General features: G+C 32.3%; 1 protein-coding gene across 3 annotated transcripts; it reads left to right on the forward strand.

The window, feature by feature from the left end:
• Nucleotides 1–14,035: 14,035 nt before the first annotated feature.
• On the forward strand, nt 14,036–17,124 carry LOC145036788 (protein-tyrosine sulfotransferase-like). Of its 3 annotated transcripts, none has more exons than XM_078985286.1 (13): nt 14,036–14,276; nt 14,563–14,690; nt 14,832–14,994; nt 15,091–15,162; nt 15,254–15,542; nt 15,626–15,766; nt 15,845–15,949; nt 16,021–16,171; nt 16,266–16,315; nt 16,387–16,428; nt 16,519–16,638; nt 16,724–16,870; nt 16,939–17,124. In XM_078985286.1, the coding sequence occupies exons 2-13, from the start codon at nt 14,642–14,644 to the stop codon at nt 17,074–17,076; spliced, it is 1,467 nt and encodes a 488-aa protein (XP_078841412.1). In that variant the 5' UTR covers nt 14,036–14,276; nt 14,563–14,641; the 3' UTR covers nt 17,077–17,124. The 3 variants fall into 3 exon arrangements, with proteins under 3 accessions (XP_078841412.1, XP_078841397.1, XP_078841406.1); XM_078985271.1 differs by having other exon boundaries at nt 14,580–14,690; XM_078985280.1 differs by lacking the exon at nt 14,036–14,276 and adding an exon at nt 14,325–14,485 and having other exon boundaries at nt 14,580–14,690.
• The last annotated feature ends 2,240 nt before the right edge of the window (nt 17,125–19,364 follow it).

Below are 19,364 nucleotides of genomic sequence, written 5' to 3' on the forward strand. Positions count from 1 at the left end.
AGTGAGTGGCCTCGCCGAGTTGGGAAGGGTGGACTCAGTGAGTCAAGGGGGAGTCAGAATGGACCGGTGGATTGAGTCAAACTGGACTCGCCGAGTTGTTTTGAGACTCGGCGAGTTGAGTCGTGGTGGCCCCACAACTCATGCCAGGTGGAACTCGTCGAGTTGAGTGAATGCTCGACGTATCAAGGGAGGATTCCAGGGAAATTGGTGTACACGCCCAGACTCGCCGAGTCGCCTTGGTACTCGCCGAGTCCGGTCAGAGTTGACCGTTGACCGTTGACCAGAGTTGACCAGTGTTGACTCCTTATTGATAGTCAACCTTAGAGATATAAAGTGTTAATTAGAAGCATATAATGTTATAGGAGGATTAGAGCTCGGAGGGTCGAGCACGAGGGATTTCCAGGATTCGTGAGATACCGAGATACACGAGGTGAGTCTTCTCACTATACTTTACCTTGAGTAGGTAACCAGAGTTATGTGATAAAGTATTTGTATGTTATGTATGTTGTGTGTTGTACTGCATGATTTCTTTGTGATTTATGTGGTGCATGTTTATCAGAGCTAGAACCTGAGGGTTCACAGAGTTTGGGTGCACGGACCCACAGAGTTATAGCCTAGAGTGGCTAATATGTGTTATATGTGGTATTTTGGGGAACTCACTAAGCCTTGTGCTTACAGTGTTGATGTTATTTGTTTCAGGTACTAGTGATGACCGCGGGAAGGCGCCGGCTTGATCCGTATACACACACGTTTGGAGCTTGATATTATGATCTTGGGATTTTGTACTGTTTTGTTGGATAATTAAAATGGTTGTGTTTATGAATATCGATGGAATTATGTTTTATAAAAAAATTGAAAATTTTGTTTGAAATTTTCGGTGTTACAAGCATAAAGCTGGTGAGTTCATAAGAATTTAGTGTCGTTACTTGTATAAAAGTGTTTACAATCATGTAATATAAAAGCTGTGATTAATGTTTGAGAATAGTGAAATCCCTAGAAAATCCTATATTTTCCAGATTTGAGCATTTGTAAGTTTGATCCTTCGAGTGTGTAAAGGTTTTTCCCATTGAAAATTTTAGTTATAAAAATAAGGAAATAGATTTCATTCACGTAAAGTAGATGAGGAAAGATAATATCTTATTCCAGTAGTTTTATTGTCGGCTGGTTGTAGTAGTGTTGCAAACTTCAATTAGTAATGCATATTTATTCACTTCGGGAAGTTAGCTTAGCCTTTAATTCTTAGTGTGCTAATTTGGGTATGGATGTAATCTCTCATGTAACCAAACTGAGTGATAATAGAGAGTCCGACGACCTTCCCGGTCATACGTAGTGCAGCGATGTTTCGTCACCCCTGGGCCTAGTCGGCTCGGACTGTAGTTAGCAGTCCAGATGTAATAGTGTCCTTCTTGTATAGATCAATACATGTAGTGTTGCTTTCCTTCCGGGAAGCTCTAGTTACATGGTATTCGCACGGTAGAGTGTCGTATAGGGGAATGGTGTGTCGTATACTGGATTAGTGTGTTCACTTGTATTATAGTATAATGAACTTTATAGTATAGTGTATAAAGTGTTCTCTTTAACATGTATTAACTCGTAATGGTAGTAATTATAGTGAGCATCATAGTGTTAGGGGTAATGAGCAGTAGTCTTAACTATACCTATTATAGTTAAATAAAGTGTGGGATTGCATGCCTTTGGTTTACAAAGGTATTGAATAAGGTGAAGACTTTCATATCTAACACCAATATATATGATATATAACTAATAATTCAATGACAGTTGGACAGATAACAGTATACCCTAAGACCACAATCAAACAAGAACAGGAAGTAAGGCGAGCTATCAGTCCTAAGTCCTTCAAGTCTTACTTATATAAATATGTTGGTGTAGATATAGGTTAAAAGAAAAGAAGTTTAAAAATAGTTTAATAACAATTTAACATGGAAAATGCGTTTGATAATTATTTAAAACAGTTTTGTGGACAAGTAGCTAAAAGTATAGAAAATCCTTTTTGATTGCAAGTTATAAATCACATATGATTGATACTATAACTTGTTGTATTCAACTTGTATTCCTCCCCCCCCCCCCCCATAAAACATTTAAAAGCATTTGAAAGGTTAATTAAGGGGTGTGAACTCACCTATAGCAAGTGGATCGGGTGGAAGTGTCGGTTGAGTGCTTGGTGTCAAGTGAAGACTTGAACACACTTTATAACCCTAGTAACATATGAAGACATATGTTTACATATAGTTAGTGATTAAAACACTAATTAAACATGTATAGACATGCTAATGCGAAGAAAAACTCTTTGGTCAAGTGCTAGGAGGCTATTGGGTTGCAAGGAAGGAATGTAAGGCCTCATTATGGAGTTTACTCCTCAAATACTCACCTTAGGTGAGTTTGCGGTTGAGGGAACAATTCCCCCATGAGTTTATGGTTGTAAACTCATGGGAGGAGTGTATTTGAGTGCTTAAGGGTCTCTTACATCACTAGGAAGGGTTCTAAGGTTAAATCCATGGCTTGAGGGGTGATTAGGGTTCAAGAGGGGCACTCCCTTAGAGTTTGCGGTCCTTGGACCACTCTTTGGGAGTTTACGGTTGTAAACACTAGGGTTTACGGCCGTAAACCCTTAGTCACAACATTTCCTTTGTATTTTGTGGTCCTAGGCTCATTCATACAAGTTTCTAGTCCATTAAACATGCTAAGGAAGGAGTTAAGGACACCAAAACACCCTTTATGGTGTTTACGATTCATGAATGTTCATGGACTGTAAACTCATGTTTACCCCCTAAAGGCATGATTTTGGGTTTCTAATTTCATGCATGCAAGTTTCCAAGTCATAGACAAGCATTAGAAGGGTTTTGGTGGGATTTTGGGGCCTTAAAACCCCTTTATGGGAGTTCACGGTTTTGGTGGGATTCTGGCTCGTGTCGACAACGTGTGCAAGGAATGCGCGATATTCCTTACGCAAATACTTCTGGGCTTGAATACTCGAGATGATGTGAAGGCTCATACTGGGTTTGTCTGCAAAGATTAACAGGGTTTCGTTATTCAGTAGATTTAGACGGATTGCTTTGTCGAAGCACAGGATATCAGCACGATGGAGACTCAACCAGTCCATGCCCACAATGACATTGAAACTCTTGATCAATACTGGTATGAGGTCGATTGGGAATGAATGATCATCTAGCGTGAGGGTGCAACCTATGTAGATTTTGTTAGAACTCTCTGTCTTTCCGTTAGCCATTTCTACGACGAATGTTTCTTTTAGTGGTTGTGAAGATTGCTTAAGTAATTGTTTAAATTTTTGGTTCATGAAGATTCTTTCTGATCCACTATCGAATAAGACACAAGCATAAGAGTTGTCGAGAAGGAACGTACCCGTAACTACTGTGGGGTCAGCTACTGCTTCATTGTGGCCAATAGTGAGTAGTCTTCCTGTTCCTCCTGTATTCTTGGCTTTCGGACAGTTTTTCTTGAAATACCTACTTCACCGCAGCCATAGCAGGCCTGGCTCACTCCCGAGCTAGGGACTTGAGAGATAGGTTTGGGTTGGGAAATGCAAAACCGGACGGTATGGCCCTTCCGATCGCAGTTAGTGCAGTGTAATTCACGGCAGGGGCCGTTGTGATGGAAAGGGAACTTGGGGCACTTGGGTAAGTTTCCAGCATAGGATTTGGCTGGTACGGGGGTAGCAGGAGTGGTGGTAGCATGGATGGCCACCATTTGTTGGTTTTTGGAGGAGATTTGAGTTTTCTTGCCCTTCTTCTGATCCCAACGCTTCCTCTTGTTGTCGGTTGATTTGGGTGGTGCAGTGGTAATCGTTGTGGTTGTTGATGGGGTGGAGGGAGTTTCATGATCAATCAAACTTTAGGCCAATTCCTTGGCGCTGTCAAAGGTCGTAGGGCGTGATGCTAACACGTTCCCTCTGTACGGGGGCACTAAACCCCAGATGTATCATTCTATCTTTTTGCTTTTCTGAAGGGATCATGTTAGGACACATAGCTACCAGGTCGTAGAACCTGGCAGTATAAGCTATTATGTTGGTCCCTTTCATCTTGAGGTTCCAAAGTTCTTCTTCGAGTTTCTGAACTTCGCCCCTAGGGAAGTACTCATTCATTAGTAGATACTTCAGTGTGTCCCAGCCCATGGCGTTGGCTGTTACCAAGGAGAGTGATTTGACATGACCATTCCACTATGTCAAGGCCCTTTTAGTGAAAGTGGCAGCAGCGAACTTTATTTTGCTTTCTTCGGGGCATGAGCACATTTCGAAGATAACTTTAGTCCTTTCAATCCATTGGGACAAAGCAAGGATTCCTCCGGTCCCATTGAAAAATGTCGGTTTGCAGTTCATGAAATCTTTATAAGTACACCCCTGTGTACGTGAGGGAATTTCACCATGTCTGGAGTTGATGCCCATTCCAGCTCCACTGGCATCACTGGAATTCATTTGAGCCATAACGGTTGTTACAGCTGCAGTTACAGCTGTTTGAAACATCACAGGATCGAACTGTGGAGAAGGTGGTGGTGGAGGTGGAGTCTGGGTTGCAGGTCTGCCTCTGTTCAGGCGCTTGCAGGGAGCCATCTTTTATTGGAAATTTATAAAGATGAAGATAATAGTAAGATAAGAATCGATTGTAAATAAGTTGTGAGAGTTTCACAGACCAAGCTGACATAGTACAGATATCAGATAGAATCATAGAAACAGAGTAGAAAAACACAAAACTTCAGACTTTCTCACAAAGTATGTAGCTGCCAATATTACTGGTATTAATGATGTAAAATGAATTCGGAAAAGCGACCTAACAGTAGGTCTTATATCAAACCATAATGGAAAATGTTGGCAGCCTAGAGGCCTAATTAGAGTACTTTTAGAGTTAGGAATGTTCACAGACAAGTGCTCTACCGAGCATAGAAAGAGAAAGGGCTATTCCTTAAACAAAAGGGAAAGATAAGTAGATATCTTCTACTGGCGACGGGTACTCATTGGGCGAACCCTAAGGTCAGCCAGTTGGCGTACAACTTCCTGAAGATGTCTTTCCTAAACCTTTTGACGCGCTCGGAGTTCCCTAACCTCGACTCGGGATGCAACTAGTTGATGCTGCAAAGCCTCATTGGTCCTCCTAGTCCTATTCATGGCTTCTTCCAGTTGGCAGATACGGATAGTGTTAAGGTTGGAGTTGGCATCAATTTCAACCACTCTACCAATGGCTACTTGACCTTGCTCGGTGTTCCTGGTAATCCTACAGACCATGATGGGCAAGACTCGATCCGCAGAACCTCCCTCGCTTATGTTGTAGAAGCTTCGGTCTCTATTGAAAGGTAAAGGCTGACCCTGCTCATCGCTCCATCGGTTCAAGGTTATTGCCCACATGGGGGTGGGACCTTGGAATGTCGGACGGGGATTAGGTTTTGGAGCTACTGGGGGCAGGTTGTTGACTTCTGGTTCGGAGTTGAAGCTATCTGAAAAGCCTTCAGCACGGTGATCATCCAAGGGATCGGGTGATCGTCTTCTGGTTCCTCATCGAGCCATCCTCCATTGCCTTGGTTCGGATAATACGGATCGCCGGGAAGGTGGAAGCCAGCCATGCTATCTATGTGAAAATGGGGAAAGGAAGGTTAATAGACGTACTAATCTAAGATACTTATAAGATGATCGTTACTAGCCGACCCAATACTTGCATAGTGCATACCAATTACATGTAACCGAAGCATGATAGACCTTTGAATAAGCGACCCTAACTCTAAGTCCACAATCAAACAAGAACAAGAAATGAAGCAAAGGTCACAGATTCTAAGTCTATAGCGCCTTAGTCACATGTAACCGTGGTGTATCCACTTAGCACCTATTGCCATACTAGTAATGACCCTTTTAATTATCATATATATAGTTAATAGAATGCAGAATACTCCTATAGTATTCTTGTTCTAACGTTCTTGTGGTAGTGTTGGTAAGTTTTTAGACTTGTTGCAACACCACAATCACTCTTAGGCACATGCTAGTCACGCCTAGGAAAATGTAGTTGATTAGGCTACATCCACCCAGATGTGACTATATGTCTCTAAGCCTAATTGTGCTACTCAACAATCTTAATACTTTTGTTCTGTTCTAGTATGATACTGACCCTTTGTATTTATGGATATATAAATATATATACTTAGTTAAATATTTTAGTATTTAAAAGTATATATTCTTGGTCAGAGTGTTTTAGTCCCGAAGTGTTTATAGTTTGTATATCTTCTATGGGTTGATATACTTGATTCACTATAAGCAATGTTCTGATACCAATCTGTCACACCCCAAAACCGAGAATGGCAGAATACGTCCTGGGGTGGAGGACGTCATGTACAGTATCATAACAATTGTATAATAGTAATAACAAGCGACAAAAACCATTGCATTAATATAGTAATTGTAAATACAAGCGTGTTCTGTACAGTTTGTTAGACACCAAAAGTATAAACATGATGATTATAGGCGGTTAATTTGGAGCAGCATGTGGGGTATTAACTAATCTTAGCCTATCAGTTCTATATTCATGAGAGGTGAGTCTTCTCACCATACCAATGGGTCTAAGGCACCAAGGCCGACCCATTTTATGATAGATGGTATACTTGTTGTGTAGAGATATGTGATATGCTTGTTGTAGAGATATGTGGTATGATAGTTAGATATGTTTGGTGATATGCTAGCTATATATGTGGTACTTGCAGGGAAAGACCATGGGGGAGCCCATGACACTTGGATGTAAGACCATGTGGGGGAGCACATGGCTTTTCATGCAAAGACTATGGGGGGAGCCCATGACACTTGGATGTGAGACCATATGGGGGAGCCCATGGCTTTCCAGCTAAAGACCATGGAGGAAGCCCATGACACTTAGGTGTAAGACCATGTGGGGGAGCCCATGACATTCTGGAGTAAGATCTTGGGAGGATCCCACGACATTCTTATATGTTTGTATGCATGGCTTATGTGGTATAGATAGCTTTTATAGCTACTATGATACGTGTTATGTGGATTGTGTGTGGGGTATGCTTTTGGGAGCTCACTAAGCGTTAGCTTACAGTTTGTGGATTTGTTTCAGGTACATCTGAGCCTAACGGCAAGGGAAAAGCTTAATGGCGTGGCGTGTACTCTCTCTCATGTATTTTATGGGACACTCTGATGATTTGAAATAAAGTGTAATGGTTATGAATTTTTGGAAACAATTGTATTTTGAAACCTCATGGTTTGTGAAATATTTGGTTAATTAAAAATGAAAATTTTCTTTTGAAAAATCGGGCTGTTACACAACTAGAGCACTTTAAAATGTTCTTCACTGTAAGTCACTTATACATAGGGGTAAAATGGTCCCAAAAATTTGGTGAATCGGATATTGATTTTCTATAGACATTATATCCCCAATTTAATCACTCTCTTATTTTAGGTTCTTGATCTTTTTTTATTATCAAATTTATGAATAAATCTAATTGTTAATCATCATGTCATGATTTGAGGGAGTTATTTTTTCATTGCAAGTTTCATTTCTAATTCTTAGCTTTTCTTTAATTTTAATTTTCTTATTTAGGCATTGTACTTTGAAAGTACAATGGTTTAATAAAAAAAGAATATTCATATAAAATTAAAAAAAATAATAATTAGAAATTCAAGTGTTTCTTTTTGTTAAAACAATTATTTTTTTAGTGAAGTTATAGAAAATGAATATGATCACGTGTTTCTTTTTGGTAAAAGAAGTTCTGATCGCGTCATATATTTATTAACTAAAACGGGTAAATTTTATATCATGGTTCAAAGAAGAGTATCCAAACTTGTAGATTATGGGCATGACAAATTTATCACAACACAATGTACTTCTGCTTCGTTTTTGAAGGTATTGGTTCCTTGGCGAATAAATAAAAATGAATATTAATTTGGTTGTAATCTAGAATTTGAAGGTTGGATTGAGGCTCTTTAGATGACAATAATTAGTTTTAAGTATTCTTCAACCTTGGTGCAATGTTTTTAGCAGTAGCGGACCTTAGTGGAGCCCGGGGGGGACCTAGGCCACTCCTCCTATTCCGGCACGTAGTGTATTTTTTTTTTTTTTATGTTTTTTCTGTTAGGTGCACCAGCTTAAAATACGAGTGCCACTACTAATTCAGATTTTTTCAGAATTTTTTTTAGTGTCACCCCTACTAAAACGTTTCGATTCCGCCACTGTTTTTTAGGCAACATCATTGACCTCAATTATATTTCCTCTAAAGGTTTAGCTATGTTACCACATGGATTTGACCAGGTTGACTACCAACTATGAAAAGTAAGTGGAATTTGGAAATGTACATAGGATTTCTTAGTTGTTTCTAAGTGGAATTTGGAAATGTACATATGATTTCTTAGTTGTTTCTTTCTTTTATTTCTTTTCTTGACTGGAATGATTTAGATTATTTCTTATTTAGAATCGGAAAAAACTGAAAATCAAATGAGGGTGTTTAGTGTTTTAAATTTAGGGGCAATTTGGTACTTGCATTTAGGGTTTTGCACATAAAAAGGGGTCGGTTTGGTACTCTTTTTAACTGCAGGGTCTCTTTGGTACTTTTATTTAATAGTTTTGTACAGAGAATGTTTAAAGGGCCTTTAGGTATTGTTTTTAATGACTGAGATTTTAAAATAGGTCATCCAGGGTCATGAAACTTCGAAATAAGGAATAAACTCGCCACTTAGTTTCTTTAGTGACCAAAATTGTAAAAAACATATCTAATCTTAGGGACTATAACTATAATTTACTCAAAAGGTATTTCATTTACTACTTAATGGGGAAAACAAGAGATGAGCTTTGTTAATAGTGTATGTTGTACTATAGTATATTTTATATTAAACTATACGAATGCCTGTGCGTTGCGCAGAAACACCTATATAGTTAAAATCTTTATATATATATATATATATATATATATATATATATATATATATATATATATATATATATATATACAGACACACACACACACACGACAAATGCTCGCACGTTGCACATAAACACCTATATAGCTGAAGTCTTTACAAATATATGTTTTTTTAAATATAATATTAACGTTGTTGTTAAATTTGATATAATAATTCATATACTAAAATTGATCTAATATATATTGATTATTTTGAATTATACGATAATATATACATCTATTATAACTGCATAATCTTAATCACTTGAATGACTTCTATTCGCGAGTTACACATGAATAAAATTAAATATAATATATGTTAAAAGTTAACAAAACATAACTCTATAAGTAGAAGTAAATATATTATTTTAATATTGAAATTTAGTTTATATATTGTTACACTTTATATTTGATATTTATTTAACCTTATTAACTAACTTATAATTATTATTATAAAGAAATTGAAAAGTCATGGGAATTTAAAATGAATGTGGTGAAAGGAAAAAATGTTTCATTTATAATATAGTATGATATGATATGATGATATAAAATTAAATATAATATATGGTTTAATGTTATTTATAGTTGTTGTTATTGTTAATTAATTTTTTAAAATTTATTTGCTTAATGTTTTAATTTCTATATTATAATTATTTAACACATCAAACATTGTTTTTTGATTTTAAAGGTAACAATATAATCATTTATATAGAGTTATTTTTTTTTACCATTGTTATTGTAATTTATTTTAAACTACTTATTTGAAAACTTTTAACAATTATAAAAATATATTTAGGAAATATTTTAGTTAAATTGAGATTATAATTTAGTTTTTGCATTTATCACTACAATTTATCACTTTTAACTATTTACAAAATATTCTTTGGTTTTTAAAGTTGACATTGTAATGTTATATTTAAATTAACATATTAAGTATTTTGTCCAAACTATTCAAAAGTTATAGTTTTAAACTGATAATGGTTATATACAACAACATATTAAATCTATTAAATTAAGTATAATATGTTAAAGGTTAAAGACATAACTTTATAAGTAGAAATAAAGATATTATTTTAAAATTGAAATTTAGTATATTTATGATTACACTTTAGGTTTGATATTTATTTAACCTTATTAACCAATTTATAATTATTATTAAAAAGAAATTGAAAAGTCATGCGAGCTTCAAATGAATGTGGTGAAATGAAATATGCATGAGAGTTCAAATGAATGTAGTGAAAGAAAAAAATGCTTCCTTTATAATATAGTATTATATATATATATATATATATATATATATATATATATATATAACAATAATGTTGTTAAATTTAAAATAATATTCGCATGCTAAATTGATATAATATATTGATTATTTTGAATTATATGATAATATATACATCTATTATAATTGCATAATCTCAATAATTTAAATGACTTCTACTCACGAGTTACTCATGAATAAAATCAAATATAATATATGGTTTAATGTTATTTATAGTTGTTGTTATTGTTAATTAATTTTTTTAAAATCCGTTTGCTTAACGTTTTAATTTCTATCATTATAATTATTTAAAACATCAAACATTGTTTTTTGTTTTATTTTATTTTAAAGCTAACAATATAATCATTTAAATAAAGTTATTTTTAACTATTGTTATTGTAAGTTATTTTAAGCTACTTATTTCCAAACTTTTAACAGTTATAAAAATATCTTTAGGAAATATTTTAGTAAAATTGATATTACAATTTAGTTTTTGTATTTAGCACTACAATTTATCATTTTTAACTATTCACAAAATATTATTTGGGTTTTTTAAGTGGAATGAAATTATATTTAAGTTGATATGTAATGGTATATTTAAATTAACAGTTTGAGTATTTTATCCAAACTGTTCAAAAGTTATAGCTTTAAACTGATAATGATTCACATACAATAACGTATTAAATCTAACAAATTAAGTATAAGATGTTAAAAGTTAAAGACATAACGTTATAAATAGAAGTAAATATATTATTTTAATATTGAAATCTAGTTTATTTATGATTACACTTTAGGTTTGATATTCATTTAACATTATTAACCAACTTACAATCATTATTAGAAAGACTCTGCAATTTATCACTTTTAACTATTTACAAAATATTATTTGGGTTGTTTAAGTTCAACTAAAATTTATATATATGTTGATCCTGTAATGTTATATTTAAATTAATAATTGAAGTATTTTATACAAATTGTTCAAAAGTTGTAGCTTTAAAATGATAATGGTTTACATCCAACAATATATTAAAACTAATAAATTAAGTATAATATGTTAAAAGTTGAAAAACATAACTTTATAAATAGAGGTAAATATATTCTTTTAATATTGAAATTTAGTTTATATATATAATTACACTTTAGGTTTGATATTTATTCAACCTTACTAACCAACTTATAATCATTATTATAAATAAATTAAAAAGCCATAGGAGCTTCATGTGAATGTGGTGAAAGGAAAATACATGGAAGATTCAAATGAATATGGTAAAAGGAAAAATGTTTCCTTTAAAAGTATAGTAGACGTATTCTCATGCATTGCACAGTAAAACAAATATATGATTAAAATAGGTTGAAAATTATAATTTTATCCATGTATTTTGGTCATTTTTTATATATAGGCCAATTAAAATTGGAACCTATGACCCTAAAATATTGAAACCGATCCTGAAACATGTTATGTCGGTTTTTAATATTCCAAAACTGCTCCTAAAATTGTCGATATTGGGGTTCTAATTTTTTTATTACGGAATATATTAATTGACTATTACAACATATGAAAAAATAATTAACCATATAAATTATTGATAGGATGAATACAACGAATTAAAGGAAAATTTTAAATTATAAATAAAAAATGTTTATAATTGATGTCAAAATATTGTCTAATAGATTCTAACCAGACTAGTAATAATTATAAAATCCAAAATGAGTTTTAGCCCTCATATGTTATTAGAAAACATAAGTTAAAAAACAATTATATGATTTGTATTTTATGAGAGTCTCGTATCATTATGTTTTTTATTAGCATAACATAAAATTAGAGGTGAAAATTTCAACGGATAAATCTTATTTCACTTTTAATTACCGTACAGTTTAATAAAAAAACATCTTGTTTAAAAAGATCATGAATAATTGAAAATTTTATAATAAAACAATAGCTTGTACTGATATATCAACAACTCAAATTCACCGTTTTTATGGAATATAACAAAATCAATTTTAATAAGCTTTATCAACTACATAATTATCATCTATAGGATCATTTCCATGTAAGTGATTGTAAACATCCAACACAATATGAAGACCTATAAAATTAAACGCTGATATGCGCTCCATTACATCATTCTAGAAATTACACCCAATGAATCTTTTTAAAAGTTTAATTATATAATTTGAAGTGGAATGAACATTAACATGCACCATCTTACAAACTCTATTATAATTTATGCAACATAAACCATTGTGTTTAAACTTTAGACGGTTAGTTGCATAGCTTTCTTTTGGAACCCCTTTGAACATGATTAAAACTTTCATAAAAAAATGCAAAACTTTTAAATAAATTGAACCACCAAAATTTTAAAATCAAGAAGCATGAACTACACTACTTGTATCCATTTTTTTTGTATTATTGTGAAGTCGTCTTGCTACTCATGTGAATCTAGAGGCAATGATTAGATCATCTTCACATATAATATTTTTCATTACAATCAAAATCATTATTATACAATATAAATTTAGATAATAAGAAAGTAGAAAATGAAGCAATATTTCTTACCATAAACTTTCGTATTTCATTCTCATAATCATCTTCCTCTTTATTATTATTTATGCTCTCCATCGATAATCTTTTTGTATGAAGTTTCTAATCTACATTCAACCATTCACACAATTCTTTAAACCATTATAATAAAAATCTATCACTGTGAACTATATATATATATATATATATATATATATATATATATATATATATATATATATATATATATTAATCAATTGGTTTCATAAGAACCATTAAGTATCATAAGTTAAAAAACTATTGAGTGTAAATTAGATGCTAGTGAAAAGTTATATAGGTTTAAATAGATATTATGGAATCACTATTATAAAGAAATATGAAAAAACATGGAAGTTTCAAATGATTATGGTAATAGAAAAAATGCATCCTTTATAAGTATAGTATGATGTTTATATGTTTTTTTATGTAGATTTGGAAATGTGGCCTTTACCCCTAGTGGTAACGTTTTGATAAATTGTAGGTGGTTGGATTGAAATACAAGTACCTGAAATTTGAACTTATACTACCATTGAATGATTTTCGAGAATCTTAAGTCAACCCTTCCCAAAAAAGAAGTGGCATAAAGTTTTCAGCATGGGAAAGTAATATGATTTATTGGGCGTTTGTTGTATTTTCTTGTATTTGTGAAATTTATTTGATAATGTTGTTTGTTTGACATCATATGTGGAATTGGAATAAATTTTATGATCTAGATTCATGACAACTTGAATTAAATAAATAAAAACATACTATGTTGCTATTCAAGATGTGATGTTATAATAAAAGTAGAATCTACTCTAATAAATGAAAGTTTTTTGCCACATGTCATCTTCTCATTTATTTGGACACATGATATTTTGTAGAATTTTTAAAATTTCTATTTTCCGCTTGTCATTTTATTGTATTTTTTATTTATTAAGTTAAATTTCTACATTTAATATGTAAGGTAATATATATGAATGGTATTTATTAAAAATTTATATATATGTAATATATTCAATACATTAAAGACTCATTAATTTTAATAATTCAAAAATTTTCTCATTTTTCTTATAAATTCAAACTTTTCAAATTGTTAAAATTTTATATATATATTTTTAAATAACCCATGTAATATATGGGTCTCACATCTAGTGATGCAATAAAAAAAAATAAGTAGATGATATTTTGTATTGACCAAGAAAAGAAAATGTAAAATAGTACACATTCTCCGTTCTAGAAGGGGGTCAAATGCAATTTTCATACATATAAAGGGGCATTTATAAAACCAGTTCCAAGTAGTAGCGAGACCGTTTTAGCTCTCAGACCAGTTCTCGCCTCCATCGGCGACAACAATTCAACGGAAAATCCTCCGATTTCTCTCTCCTCCGTTGAGCCACCGTGCCACTGCCGGAGGGAGAGTTAATCTCTGAATTATTTTAAATTCGATTAGAGGACCCACCATGATCTTGAACTTTGTTCGCTGGAGTCCCAACATCACAATTCGAGGGAATTTATGAGCACGAGATCTCTTCACTCGATGCATAGGTAACCTCCAAACTCTTAAACCCTGATTTTCTCCCCCAATTATCACTTTCCAATACACTCCGACAAACCCTCGTTTCATGGTCCCTCCATGTCTCCTTCCTTATTAGGGTTCCTTGATTAGTTAAGATACCTTATCAGATATCAAATTACTGCAAAAATATAATGAGGAGAATTGAAGTTTGAGGTTTTAGCCTTTTAGGTCGAATAAAGTAAATGTTAATTGCTGTTTTTTGTTTTCTTACTCTTTTAGTACTTTTCAATTGTTAAAGCGTTTTTTATGGAAAAGGATATAATCTGTTTCAGCTTTTAGTTAGTGCTCTTGTTGATTGGTTGAAATTGTCGATCTGGAGTTCTGTGAATGGAGAATGGGCCATGTTCCGAGACTTGCTCTGATGCTGATTCTTCTTTCCATAGGTATGCTTTTCTACTTAATCTCCTCATACTTGTATCGATTCTTCTATGAAGAAGGATACTCATTAAACACAGTCTTCCACGAATGAAGCCATCTTCATTCTGATTCCTAATTATTCCAATGGTTATCTGATTCTCCGACAGTTCATCCATCTTCCAGCTCATATGACTTCGAGCATTGCAAAAACTCAGTGAAGCAATGGGCATCTTCTTCCCTTCATTCAGACACCAAAGATGGTCATATCCTCAAGGATTTGCTCTTTTTTCTTCATGTCCCAAGAACTGGAGGCCGAACTTATTTCCATTGGTAACTTCTTTCCCTTTCTTCAAGCACTCCATTTTTCTCAACACTATGAAGTATGAACATTACAGAATCTTTTCTGCCATTACTTCATCTCAACAGCTTCTTAAAGAAACTCTATTCTAGTGCTCTAGAATGCCCTCGATCTTACGACAAATTGCGATTTAATCCTCAGTAAGTTTCACAATCGCTACACTTATATCTGCTTATTATAATTTTCATTTGTAAATCACTAAATTATAAACCTTTTTGTGTTCTTATGAAGCAAACCAGGTTGCAGACTATTGGTAACTCATGATGATTATAGCATGATGTCAAAGCTTCCAACAGAGAAAACTTCAGTAGTAACAATTTTAAGGAACCCTATTGAGCGAGTTTTCAGTGCTTATGAATTTTCAATAGAAGTAGCTGCTAGGTTTTTAGTGCATCCAAATTTGACCTCAGTGTTGAAAATGTCTTCAAGAATACGTTCCAAAAATGGTGGCATAAGCACTCTTGAGATTTGGCCATGGAAGTATCTTGTTCCTTGGATGAGAGAGGATCTTTTCACTCGGGTATTTATGTCTTTTTACACAATAAAACAGATACAGAGTTACAGACATTAAGATATTGACTTAATTTGTTATGTAATGAACAGAGAGATGAAAGAAAGAGAAGGGGCCCACATTCTGCTTATGGGAATGACTCATATGATATGGAGGAAATTGTTATGCCATTACATGAATACATAAATCACCCTGTAGCTATGGACATTGTTCACAATGGTGCTACATTCCAGGTATAAAATATAATAAACAAGAATGACATTTTTGCCCTTTTTGTTGTTTTGACTCAATTTTTTTTATTTTGTAAAAAGGTTGCAGGTTTGACAAACAATTCTAATATTCGTGAGGCACATGAACTTCGCCAATGTGTAATAACACATGAAATTCTTGGGAAATATGTGCTTGAAGTTGCAAAGGTAAAATGACAAAAATACCCTTCTTATCCAAAACTAAAAGTTTATCTTTCTAATGTTGTGATTTGTTGCAGAAAAGGTTGGATGATATGCTGTATGTTGGAATCACAGAGGATCATAGAGAATCTGCTACAATGTTTGCAAATGTTGTTGGTGCTCAAGTTATTTCTCAGTTAATGACATCAACTGTAAATAGTAATAATAAAAATAATAATAATACATCAGGTAAATCTTGTTATTTTTATTTCTCGGTTATTTGTTATATGTTTCACGTATTTTTTAATAAACAATTTTAAAGTTTTTACTTCTTGTGATTCAGAACAGGGTCCTTCAGTTTCTGATTCCACCAATGATACAACTGATGATCAGGTAATAATAAATAATTAGTGATTTAAAAAAAATCATATTAATGACTTAATATGCATTTTTTATATTATCAGGGTAACAGTTCATCATCAACTGTTGAAGAACAAAGCGAAAATGTATGTATAGTTGTATACTATGCCTTTTTTTTTTTAAAAAAAAATTACATTTTTTATAAATAATTTCAAAAGATTTGTATGTTTTTATAGATGACAGTGGGGAAACTTATGAAAACCTATGAAACCTGCATTTCTTCATTAAGATCATCTCAATCACAAAGGCGTATTGCTTCTTTGAAAAGAATTTCTCCAGCTAATTTCACAAAGGAGGTATGTTTAATGTTTTACATTATTACCCTTGAAGGTTAAAATCGTCTTTTTTGTACTATGATTGATTTTAATTTCACATCTACAGGCACGTAGAAATGTACCTGATACGCTTCTTAAAGAAATTATTTCTTTAAATAGTCTTGATATGGAACTCTACAAGTATGCAAAGGAGATTTTTCAAAAACAGCATCAGATTATGAAATTACAGGATTCTGTTTCTTCTGTTACACCTGTAAGTTGTTCACAAGTTTTATAAAATTTGAATTTGTTTTAAAAGATCTCATTTTGGATAAATTTCAGGAGAAGTGGCATCACATGATGTTTAGCAACATTGATTCTGCATGGACAGTTGTTTATTTTCTGGGTTTTTTGTTTTTGATTTTCTTGATTTGCTTTTATAAAAGTGCAAAAAGAAGGATATCTAAAGTTAAGGTGTGATTAATTCTTGGAGTTTTTTTTTTATACATGCTTAATATTTTTAACCAATATCGATGGGAATTTTTTATGGGTTATTTTTGGTGATGTGTTATTATTTTTTGGGTTTTGATCGAATTTGAGGTGAAGTTTGTAATTATGCACACAACTTGTTTATGATTTGAAAACAAAAGTAAGATGTTTTCAATCAGATTGCTGACATGGCATGTCACATGTCATCGAGTCACTAATGACTTCAATTAATAGATATTAATAATTAGGTGTGAGTTTCATGTATTATATGAGTGTATTTAAATTTAAAACAAATATATATATATGTATAAAGTATAAACATTTGAAAATTTTGAATTTATAAAAAAAATAAAAAAAATATTGAATTATTAAAATTAAAGTGTTTTTTTTTTTCTTTTAAATTTAAACAAATCATTTAGATAAAATAATTAAAGCAAATTAATGAGATATTATTTTAAAATTTTGAAATTATAAGGAAAATCACTTAATGAAATTGATATGCATTTATTATTAAATTTAAATGCCATATGGAATTTAATAAAATAGGAAAACCACAATATAACATATGGAATAAAAATTAATTCAAAATAACTACAAAATGACATGTGGTAAAATGAATGAGAGTATGACAAGTGGTAAAAAAAACTTTCATTTATTAGAAAAGATAACAATAATTTGCATTAGAAAAGCCTTAGATTTTTGTTTTGCTTCCTTGATTACTTTCGAATAGAAATAGGATGAAGAAATGTATTTGTATATATGTATATGAAACATTCCCAAAGCGCCAAAAAACATTACTAATACTACTACACAATATTATTTAGTTTAAAGAGGAGTAACTATGATTTTTTATTTTAGGGTCAAAGTAATTGGATTTAGGGTAGAGTTCCTTGTAAGATATAAATCCAATGAGGTCTATTTTATTGGTATACATGGAGAGTATTGAAATGAAGATGTAATGGGACAAAACTTATAGTTCTTTCATTATACAGATGTTTTTCTCAGAACAACACGTTCCAAACCACCGGAAAATCGGGCCCACATGGAATCCGGCTGAATTCCTAGGTGTAAAAAGCAACTTGATCAACTTAAAACAGTTGGATTCTTTACCTTATCTTCATCTAATCTAGACTCTACAACACCATAATTATTTCTACTTCTTTGTATATGAAATAAGTTAAATGAAAAAAGATTTGGATTATCTACCGGATGAGTATCATGTTTACAATTTGATTAGGTATATTGATGCAACTGTTATTCAAACGGCTTTTTAGTTATCTGGGTTATGTTTGTTATTACAACTCAAAATTTTATTAATCCTATATCAACTTGTTGTCTCATTTTCCTTAGTATATATTGGTGTATGAGGTTTCTTCAAAGTTATTGGTGGTGTTGTCTCATTTTCCTTGGTATATATTGGTGTATGAGGTTTCTTCAAAGTGTCTATATATGCTGGACTCCACATATCTTGCGTGGTATCAAAGCTGCAAGTGATACACCCATTATGTATCATCATAGGGAATGTTAGTGTATCTCACAGTTGGAGTCTTACCTTTTTCCACAAAGGCTCTTGTGATACATTAGTGGGAATGTTTTATTATATGTATATAATGTTAGTAACTTATGATTTACGAGGAAGAAATGTATATTATAACTTAGATTTTTCTTTCTTTTCTAAAACTCATTGGGTTTACGTTACAATATAAAGGGATAATTAAACTAATTTATGATCCTATACTAACACAAACACCAAGAAAAATAATACAAAAGGAAATCTTGTATATACGAACACATTATTGCCTTCATGTACATGCATGTAATGTTGATAGTATATTTATTAACTTACAAAATTAGACAGCATTAATGGGTAGGGCAATTTGGAGGATGGCCTAGGATCTCTAAAAACATTAATGGGTAGGGCAATTTGGAGGATGGCCTAGGATCTCTAAAAACATTAATGGGTAGGGCAATTTGGACGATGGCTAGGACCTCTAAAATTTTAGGGCTCTATTTTTCTATATCTTCTTATTCTTATGTTAATTAGCTTTTGACTAATACATTTTAACTATAAACATTCAAATTAAAAAAAAAAAAACAATACATATTATGAATGTATAAATAAATTGTAACATTTCGACGATGAGGTATTTACAGTTTTAACCCTAAATATGATGATTAATTGCATTTTATCCATTGTGTATGAGAAAAGTTGCAAAATGGCCCAAAATGATATTTTTGTAACTTTGGCAGGTTACATATGCTGGGAGTAAATAGCATAC

This window comes from Lactuca saligna, chromosome 1, assembly GCF_052625555.1.
Source record: "Lactuca saligna cultivar CGN05327 chromosome 1, ASM5262555v1, whole genome shotgun sequence".
Lineage (NCBI taxonomy): Eukaryota > Viridiplantae > Streptophyta > Magnoliopsida > Asterales > Asteraceae > Lactuca > Lactuca saligna.